The 10,336-nt window shown below is 41.0% G+C and overlaps 1 protein-coding gene across 1 annotated transcript in view; it reads right to left on the minus strand.

The window, feature by feature from the left end:
* Nucleotides 1–10,336, minus strand: part of ATP13A4 (ATPase 13A4) — a 168,342-nt gene that overhangs the window by 54,342 nt on the left and 103,664 nt on the right. Inside the window, exons 14-18 of the mRNA XM_027766130.1 lie at nucleotides 9,844–9,994; nucleotides 8,180–8,266; nucleotides 7,792–7,945; nucleotides 6,590–6,701; nucleotides 2,894–3,018 (exon numbers count right to left, since the gene is read on the minus strand). Coding sequence (XP_027621931.1) covers nucleotides 2,894–3,018; nucleotides 6,590–6,701; nucleotides 7,792–7,945; nucleotides 8,180–8,266; nucleotides 9,844–9,994 — 629 coding nt within the window. The remainder of the gene's footprint in view (nucleotides 1–2,893; nucleotides 3,019–6,589; nucleotides 6,702–7,791; nucleotides 7,946–8,179; nucleotides 8,267–9,843; nucleotides 9,995–10,336) is intronic.

Genomic DNA, 10,336 nt, shown 5'->3' on the forward strand with positions numbered 1-10,336 from the left:
GAGGAGAAGGGAGGAGAAGGGATTGTGGTGTGACCATCCCCCCTGGGGGGTGATTTCTCACTTTCTGTCTCTATGTCTCTGTCTGTCTGGTGAGAACACGCGCCCTATAGCAAAAAAAAAACAAAAAAAACAAAACAAAACAAAAAAAAACCTCTCCAAAAAAAAAAAATCCAAACAACAAAAGCTATACCTAGATGAACAACAGAGAAAATTTTCCTAAGAGGAAGAAAGATTAAAAGTGTTCTCTCACTTCTAGACTAAACTAATGAAAAAAAGACAAACATATAGGTACCACCAGGTAGCATTTCTAAACTCTAAAGTTAAAGAAAAACGATTATGCCCAGAAAAAAACAAGTTACCTGCAATGAACTGGCACAGGACACATGCAAGGCAAAGGACTAACACCTACATGCAGATCCTTAAGGGAGAGAAAGATCATAACTCAAGAATCTTGTTCAGGCAAAAATCAGTTACTCGTCAGAGCAAAGAAAGATAAACCAGGATATGTCAAAAGTCAGAGGGTTTGTCACCCACTATTCTATCCAAGGACAATACTCGAGAAACAAATTTTAAACAAACCAAGGAAGAGTCAGAAACTTTAATATGAAAAAAACGGAAGTACAGAGAGAGGTTAGAGAGTGATGTACTCTTATTTGTACGTAAATTTAAGTGGTTAAGAATACATAGATAAGCAGTTGGTGTAATGGCTATGTTGCTGGACTCCCACAGTCAACCACAGTTCAAGTCCTGGACCTGGTGGCTTAAACTCACGTGCCTAAGATTCTGAGAGGAGAATGGAGGAGAAGGGATTGTAACATGGCCATCCCCCCCTGGGCAGCGATTTCTCACTTTCTGTCTCTCTGTCTCTCTCTGCCTTTCTGGCGCCCTATAGCAAAAATCGCTAAAAAAAAAAAAAAAAAAAAAAGAAAGAAAAGACATAGATCACAAAACTATATAATCAAAGTGCTAAGTAGAATTTTTTGAAAAACAAGTATCATGGGACCAGCAGATGAAGTAATGGTTGTGTTACTGGGCTCTCACATAGTTGACCACGGTTCGAGTCCTGGACCAGGCAACTTAAAACTCACGCTGGTGTGAGGGTGCGTACCCAAGATCCCAAGAGGAGAATGTAGGAGAAGGGATTGTGGCATGGTCATTACCCCTGGGGGGCGATTTCTCGCTTTCTTTCACTTAATCCCTCTCTGTCTCTCCAGCAAATGCATGCACCCTATAGCAAAAAAATCTCCCTCTCAAAAAAGAAGTATCACCAGGTAAGGGAAATTCTAAAGAACAGTAAACTAACTCAGCAACACCAAAAAGTCAGATAGGGGATCTAGAAAAGAAGAAAATAATCCAAAATCTCTTGGTTTGTGGGAACTAGAGAGGGTGGGAATAGAGAAGTGCAGAAGTAAAAGTATTCTAGAGTTGATAGATTCAGATTAAGGGGAAGAGATGGTGAGAAGGAAATGCCTTGGTCAGAAAATGTATCTACGTGACAGAAATAATAGAATTAAAAACATCTGACTGTGAGGGCAGACAAAAAGAAGACAACATGCACTCAAGAACTATGAATTCTAAGAAATCCTTTATTCATCTCTAGCCTCTTTCCCCATTAAAAATTATACCGTGAGTCCAGAAGCATTTATTAAGAAATTTCACATATCATAAGCTCCCTTGTTTATGTGACTAGGAGTCTGGTCTTAGGAATAGAGAGGACACCATTTTTTATCTCCATAATCATATATTTTGTTATAAGTGACCTTTTGCTGTAGTTTATAGACCACCTTGTTTAATCTTAATATTTGACAATAAAGGTCATCATCTTTGCATAGCTCATATTTTATATTTCACATCTTATATTTTTAATTTTCACATTAATTTCACATTTTACATATAGTCCCCATCATAATGTATATCACACATATTTTTTGAACGGAGAACTTTACTTTTTTGTCTGTTCAATGTCCTTCTCTTTGCCCCTCGTATCCACCCATTCTCTACCATCCATTCCCCTCCCTATGGCCTCTGGTACCTACACTTATCCTCTCTAATATCGTGTCTTCAGATCTCTCAGTTTTTGAAATAGAGTACAAATATTTGATACAAACTGAATAGGGACATACAGTGTGTATCTTTTAAAGTTTAACTGACTTTGCTCAACATTAAGTCTTATATATTCATCCACTTTGAATCAAATGATAGGACTTCATTGTTTCTTATAGCTGAGCAATATTCCATAATATATACGTGCCAGAGTTTTTCAGCCCAGTGATCAGTTTTTGCACACTTAGTTTGGTTCCACATTTTAGTAGTTGTGAATAATGCTGCAATCAACATGGATGCGTAATGTCTTCTTGCTTTTCTATTCTGGGTAAGTACCAAGGAGTGGGATTACTGGGCCATCTGGTAGTTTTATTTATAGGTTTTTGAGCAACTTCCATATTGTTTTCCACAGAGGTTGTACTCATTTACATTCCTACCAACAGTGTAGGAGAGTTCCGATTCACTGCATGCTAATATACCAGAAATACAAAGAGAAAGAGAGAGAATACTATCTGATCTTATTTCAGATATCACCTCTCAGAGAGGTCTTCCTTAAGCAGTTCATCTGAAGTAGATAATGAGGCACACTTTACTACATCACCCTATTGTGTTGTTTGTTTGTTTGTTTGTTTGTTTTGTTTTTTTAAGTTTTGAATGAGTGGTTGATTTTCTCTCATCTTACTGGGATGGAAGCTCAGTGAAAGCAGTAACTTTGCCTTTTTGGTGCCCATCTCCAGCCCCAGAATGGTGACCGGCCAGTAGTAGATAGCCCTGTTTGTTAAGTGAGAGACTCCCTTTCTATTCACACATCAGACTCTTACTGTTTTCATGGCATGCTTTGTTCCATTACCTGTGATCATCACAGTCTTTATCTGGGCAGAGATGAGCTCTTCCAAGACAGGTTTTGTCTCTTCTTTCAATCGATTCTCCAAGATCAGTAATCCCAGAAATATCAGGCCTGATTCTACCTTCTCCCTGGAAATATATATATGTGATTGAACAGAAATCGCACAGTGTAGCTTTCTTACAGGAAGTAAAACAAAAGGGCAAAGATCCCTGTCAGAGTGAAGCCACTCAATCATTCAAGCACCATTAGCTAGGCACTGATTATGTGCAAGGAACAATCTAGAAAGAAGGAGAGGACCCGAAGAAAGTAGATTCATTTACTCTGACCAACAAGAGAAAGGGAGCTATATCAAGCAAAAGATCCGCTTTAATCTGCGCAGAGAATGAGCTAAATGACTGCAAAGGTCTCCCATCGGCTGTGCCTGATTTTCATTACCTCATCTGTCAGCAACAGAGTTTTGGTTCATGGAAAATAAGCGAGGCGCAAGAAAAATTCAACACGATGTCAGTTTTTTAGAAACCAAGGCTATAATAGATATCACTGTGGCCCCATGAGGAATGATGTCATTATGTCAACCAATAGTCCCCTCCTTAAAGCCAAGCTTCTCCTTCTCTTTCTCCCCTGCTAGTAGCATTTCCTTTCTGCGTGAAGAGTGACTGTTTCTGCAAGCTAGTGAGGCCTCTGAGGTCCTCTCCACCACAGGGACATTCTACAGGACCAAGTGGAGGGGAGTACATTTGGGGCTGGAGATGTAAGGACTCTCACTTCCACTTGCTTAGACACTGACACGTGAACAAGTACCCCCACTGCCTATTACTGGCCAAAATACAGAGGAAAGAGCATCCAGGAAAGCCCCCTGGCCTTGTTTGCCATGTGTGTTTCTAGGCCAGGTCTCACATCAGCCAGGGTCATGAACTAGAGTTAGCGATGCCCCAAGAACCTGCTCGTCAGTCACCTGATGAGTGGTAGCAGCGGTCACAGCTTTTCTACTCACTTCAGAGAAAGCTCAGGAGGAACTTGTTTTGTCCCTCTCTGGTCAAATTTAAATAAGTAAATAGATAAAGTTAAATCAAATAATTCTTTAAAAAAAGTAATAGTTTTTGTTTGTTTGTTTTAATAGTAATAGTCAATTCTCATTGACTCCACTAAAACAAAATGAAGTTCTCGTTTTCCTGTGCTGTCCCTGGGCATGTCCCCATTCTTCAGAACCCATTTCAACCTATGATCTGTCTCAAACTATCAGTCAGCTTCATCTATCACCCACCCAGGATCCTGACAGAATGGAGAAACAGAGAAGGGATTGCAGCATGACCCCTCCCCACTAAGGTTTGCTCTCTCCATCTCTCTCTCTCCATCTCTCTCTCTCTCTCTCTCTCTCAATGAGCAGTGAACCCTCTGGCTTAAAAGTTAAAATGTGACATCCAGTCTCAAATTTCAGTTTTAGCTCTCTGACTTGAGTGACCTTGAAGTGAGTTGATCAAATTACAATAAATATCCAGAGTTGTAATAGCCAAAGTTTACGGGGTTACATTAAGCTGACCCTAGTACAGTGAGCCAATAAGCCCAGGAACCCCAGATTTCATGACCTCAAAGGAGCCTCTTCCCGCTCTGGGCCAGAGTGACCGGCTCTCATCAGTCATGCTCAGTAGAGGCAGTACGTCCTCTCGACCACATTTTGGGAGGTTTTTTGTTTTTATTTTTGTTTTTGCATCTATGCAAGATTTTCTGGAATGACAATGTACAGTGAAGAACAATCCTGCATCTCAAATACGTTTTGAATATTTTACTAGACATTCAAGAACACTAAAATATTGTACTGTCCCAAGGCAGACGAGGTGTTACTGTTTGCATTTTACTATCACTATACTATGTAATATACTGTACTATTGCGGTATATTTAATAGTACTATATTATTCTAAACAATTACAAAATCATTGTACTTCCCCTAGCTCTGTTTGACATATAAATGTTCTTGTACGCTTTTAATATTCCATTGAATTTTTCAGGCATTTAACAGCTACATAAAGTGAGAGAAGATTGTACTATATTTTTTTTAAAAGTGTTTTTTAAATTATTTCATTTTATTTGTTCATTCATTTATTTTAATTTGGCCAGAGAGAGACACAGAGAGAGGGAGAGAGGGAGAAAGTGAGAAAGTGAGCCACCAGGTTCAGGACTCGAACCTTGGTTGGCCATGTGGGAGTGTCCAGCGCCTTACCCACCACACCACCTGCTGGTCCCCAGAAGACTGTACTTTCTGTTCGGAGTTTTACCAAGACTCCTTAATCATTCCACCGACAGCAAGACTCAAGCGTCTAACGTATAACACGCCTGTAACTGTTTCCATTTACGGCTGCTGAGCCTTAATAAGTCTATGTACAGATGCCAGCAACTTACTGCTTCCATTTTTTTAACAAGGAACAGCAAACAAACTTATTTACATGCCCAGGGACAGCACAGGAAAATGAGAACTCTTCCATTTCGTTTCAGTGGAGTCAACTGAGCATTGATCAAACTACTACATTTTTATATGCTTTTTTTGCTTTTATTTTTACTGTACAGGAAAATATTCTGCTTATTTTTATAAAGAGTATGTTACATATACATTTTATAATAAGATATTTTAAAAGAGTGACTAAATATAGTTACAACAAGAGTGTTGAGTCTAATAAGGGTGAAAACAAATATGTGAGAAACTTCCAAGTTTTTTTCTTTTTTGCCAGAGGTCTTTTTTACCAGAAAGACAGAGAGAAAGGGCGAGTGAGATAGCTCCTCCCACAGCGCATGGCCACACAACCCCTCTTCCTCCATGTCTCTCTCTTGGAATTTTTGGCACACATATGCACATGCACCCAACGACTGTCTCCAGCCTCCAGGTCCATTACTCAAAGCACAGGTTGGCCATGTGAGATCTGGCTGCCTTAACCACCAAGGCACAGAGAGAGCCCAGGTACTTAACATGTAAAATCCTAAATAACAAACTGAGCCTCGGCTCTCTCCACAGCCATGTAACAGGGAGTGGCTGCCACTGAGAACAGAAAACAGCACTGACGGTACAATAAACCCAATCGGTTAAAACCAGTGAAACATAGAATAAAACCACAACAAATAAAGGTAAACTCAAACGCTGCGGTCTATTTTAGATGCTGAGCATTCGTGGGGTGTGATCACAGCACAATTCTTTCTCCCCCATTTCTTTATCCAGTCAGGATTTGGGGCATGCCTGCACACATGCCAGGTCTATTTCTCAAACCACCTGGGATAGGACTTAAATCTCAGTCAGCTAGAGGGGACCTGGCTCTCCCAACCACTGGGTCATGGCGTGGGACTGGCCCAAGCTGTGTATTTCTTATCAAAAATTTTTTCAGGCAAATGTTATGTTTCGTAACATCTAGTCAACCCAGCAACTAGTAAAGGGAGAGAGGAGTAGGATTAAAATTTCCAACTCTGAGACTGGTTATATTCATGTCTGTTTCATACCACTTTTTCTCATAAATTCTCCCAGTGCATGTTCACATCGGCTTTGTGATTTGGACAGGGTGGGGTGACTCTTGTTTACCAATGTTCAGAGACGTTTCATGCACACAGATTCGGCAGGCTGTGTCATTGCGTCCACCCCCCAGAGCCCGTGAGTGCCATCCCAATCTGCTGCATCTCTCCACCAGACCATTCTCCTTTTCAAAACGCTTCCCACTTACCTCATCAAGGAAGTGGTGTGGTGGTCATTCCCCAGCTTCTTGTAAGCCAGCGCTATGACCCGGAAACCCTGTGTTGTGTAAATCTGAAGTTCACTAGCAAAACTAGTCGGTACTGTTTAGAAAATAAGAGAAGATTAATATGCAATATTTACTTCGCTAGTATTGGCAGAGAAATTCTTTACAATGCCCAACTCTTGCCCAAGAAAACACACCTCTACAAAGGAACACAAAGAAGTCAGTGGGAAATACAACTGAACTGTCAGGATTGATCTCTTGGGATCCAGTAAAGCTGAAATGAGAAGGGAAGATTTGGAAAAAACACAAAAGGGTAGAGAAAGTATAGAATTCTTTTTTTTTTTCCTCTCTCGTGTAACCAACAAATATTTATGAGGGTCTTCTATAGACACTGACTAGGGAGAGATCAAACTGTAAGCTCTGCTCTAAGAATTTCTGTCTATTTGAATAACAGCCATTGGCTAACAATACAACCACATGAGGTCTCTGCTATGATTCTGGCAGTGGCAGCACACTGCGGATGCTCTTCATGGTGACTACCCCAGACTAGGAAGAAGTGCTCAGGGAAAAGGAGGAAAGGGCTTCGGCTGAGGGAGCATCGTGCGTGCAGCATGGAGACAGGAGACAACAAGCCTTGAGTAGTTCATTTGACTCATTTTGTGAGGAGAGGAGTGGAAAGGGCATATCTGGAAAGTTCAAAGGTGTCCAATCATGAAGGCTTTATACATGATCTTAAAGGAATTGGGGACGATACGAGAGCCTCTAGGAGGGGTGGGATGAAAAGCCAGGACTTGGTTGCAGCACAGAGAATGAATCAGAGTTGGGGTGACTAGATACAGGGATTCAATCCACTAACTATTGAAGTGACCAGGGTTGATGAAATGATGCACGACAGGGCCATGGATTTGCAACGGACAAGATCGAGGCACTGAAGGACAAGGAGGAATCAGGAAGCACACCTAAACTGAGTGGGTGCGGAGGATGGTGGTACCATTCACGGGGATGATAAAAAAGGAAATACGGGAGGTGAGAAGATAAGCTTGATGTTGGTATTGAGTCTGAATTTCCAGTGAGTTGCTCAGTTGAAAATGGCCAATAGGCAACTGGATTTATAGGTCAGGCTCTATGGGGATATATTTGGATGGAAATACAGATTTTCTAGTTGAAATACAAGTCTATTCACTAACCTGTCTCAGGCTGGCAAAAACTGGCCACCTTCTCTGGTGCACCTTTCATAAATGCTAGTCGGTCGCCCCCCATCTCCTGGACAATGACTGTCATCCTCTGGAGTGCTGATGAGAATGGGAACTGATGCAGGATTGCAATTCCTTCCACAGGGACCTGGTTGAGGGACGGGGAATGGAAAGGGACACGCCAACATAGCTTCTAGCTAGTGGGAGTTAACTACACCTCCCTCAATCCTTATTTTAGCAAATAAGGGCTCAGAAAGGTCTCACCACATTTCATATCTGGAATTCAAAGAAGTTCAATCTATGGCCTTTCAAAAACTGTGGGCCAGAAGGGAGTTTCCCTTTGGCCTTGGGTGTTGTGGGGCGAACGGCAAGCGAGGCTTACCTGGCTGGCTGTTTTGCAGGGCTTAACTACCATAGCATGTGCTGGCACTCCCTTGATGTGGAAATCGTCCTCAGAAACAGCCATTTCCTGTTTCACAGATAGTTATTTCATTGTAGAGACTTATTATTCATCCACTGATACTATGCTCAAACCTTCCCCTTGATAAAATCCTTAGACCACTTCAATATATTCTCCTCTTCTCCTCCCTGAGCTAGTTGGAGGTGAACCAGACTTATTCTGCCATAGGAAAATAATAATAATGCATTGGAAATCGTGTGGAACTTGAAGGGCAGAGACTTCTGAATTATTCATGCAATTTATCTTGCTTTCTCTGTTGGAATGTGTTATACAAAGAGTTTTTCTCAATTTCTGAAAAGCTTAACTTGAAAATACTGAGCAAGAATAGCCAGACTTATTTTGTGTGAAGCAAGCACCTTGGTATCTTTCTTTTCCTGGAGTCCACTGCTGTTCCTGCTCTGCCCTGTCTAATTCGAATTGGGAGTTCTTAAGGCAGGGCAAAACAGGGCAAAGACTATGACGTACCTGGTTAATATTCAGTAATTGCTATAATCATGACCCTAAATTATAGCCAATGCAGAATTTTATCTGAAGGTATCAAAGTGTAATCATCTCATTGAGTGGCTGAAAAGATCTGAGAGAGGAAATGATAATCCCTATTTAAAGATACAAAAACAGTAACCCAGAAAGGATGGAGGATTGTCGAAGTTATAACACATGGCTACGGAATTGTGCTCCATTAGAGTTGGAAGGGATCTTAAATGTTGCCTCTTTCAGAGGTGTCCACAGTCATCATTGGGGCCTGGAATTACGTACAGCTGCAGGGAGAGGGGCAGCCTCGTCTCTAAGTAGCTGGGAATGGGAATTCCCTAATTCTCTCCTTTACTCCACATCTTCTATCTCAACCAGAGCCAAGTCCAACTATTTGGATCTTCAAAGGTGCTTCTGAATAAGATTTTCTTTAAATAAAAGATTTCAGTTTTGTTGATCAGGTTTTGTTTTATGTAAGAATTGCTGGTCTAATTCCAGCCCCTCACTTTATCATCCTGAGAGCCAAGGCCTCCACATGAGAGACCATCACAGTTGAGCTATCAGTTAGAATGGAGCCGAAACTAGAACTAGAAGAGCAAGATTCCTCGACTCCACTATTTGCTCTTAAATCTAGTTCAAAGGCTCACTGAAAGCTCTTTCATGGCTTTCCTTCTTGTTGACTCCAGTCTTAGAAATAAAGTCTAAAATCTAAATTAATAGGAATAAAACTTAGTCACGAGCCTACAAGTCATTCCATTTCATGCTAGAAATCGCAGAGCTTCCTAATCCTTATGTTCTTAAAACTTTTGAAACCAGACATTGCTCATAGAATGGAATAAAGAGTTGGGAATATTTGTAATGTTTAATATGTGCTAGGCAGAGTGTCAAGGATTGTTTTTAATGCATCACCTCGTTTAATTCTCATGCTAATCTTACAGCATAGATACTATCACTGACTGCACTGTACAGATGAGGAAATTAGGCTTAGATTCATTGCTCTTCACTGCTCTATGGCCTCCGTATTAGAAACTTCACATTTTCTAGGTATTCAATCTATAATAAAGCCTACAGCTCTGGCATTAAAGAGAATTCTTAGATTCTCTACAGAGTCTTACCCAGGCAGTCCCCTCAAACATTTTGAGGTCCAGAGGGTCTCCCTGAATGGTCCCATCGAGAAGGATCAGGGAATGGCAACTGGCCATGGCTGCACACAGTGGGCTCCATGGCAAAGCCTTACCCGAGGCAAAGCTGTGGACTTCCTGGAAACTAAAAGAGAAAAGAAAAAGGCTTCAGTCCCAGTCACTCATGCCAAAATGGATCTTTTTGAAGCTGAACATATTTTAAAAAGAAGAAAATCGAATGTTTGGTTGAGATACATAACCTACTGTACTATCCCTCCCAAAAGAATAGTGCTTCATTCGCTCATCATATTTAGGTAAGTTCACTGAGTGCAAGAAAGACCTTTGAGAGTCCTTCAAGATTTTTTATTTTTTCCAGCCTCTTTTCCTCACCCCTTCTCTGAGTGCTTTAATTCCAGAGGTATAGTAAGAACTCCAAGTATCACCTTAAGTTCTCAGCTGCCCACAGCCACCTCAGCAACCAGACCAC

Source organism: Tupaia chinensis, unplaced genomic scaffold (assembly GCF_000334495.1).
Source record: "Tupaia chinensis unplaced genomic scaffold, TupChi_1.0 Scaffold141231_1, whole genome shotgun sequence".
Classification (NCBI taxonomy): Eukaryota; Metazoa; Chordata; class Mammalia; order Scandentia; family Tupaiidae; genus Tupaia; species Tupaia belangeri.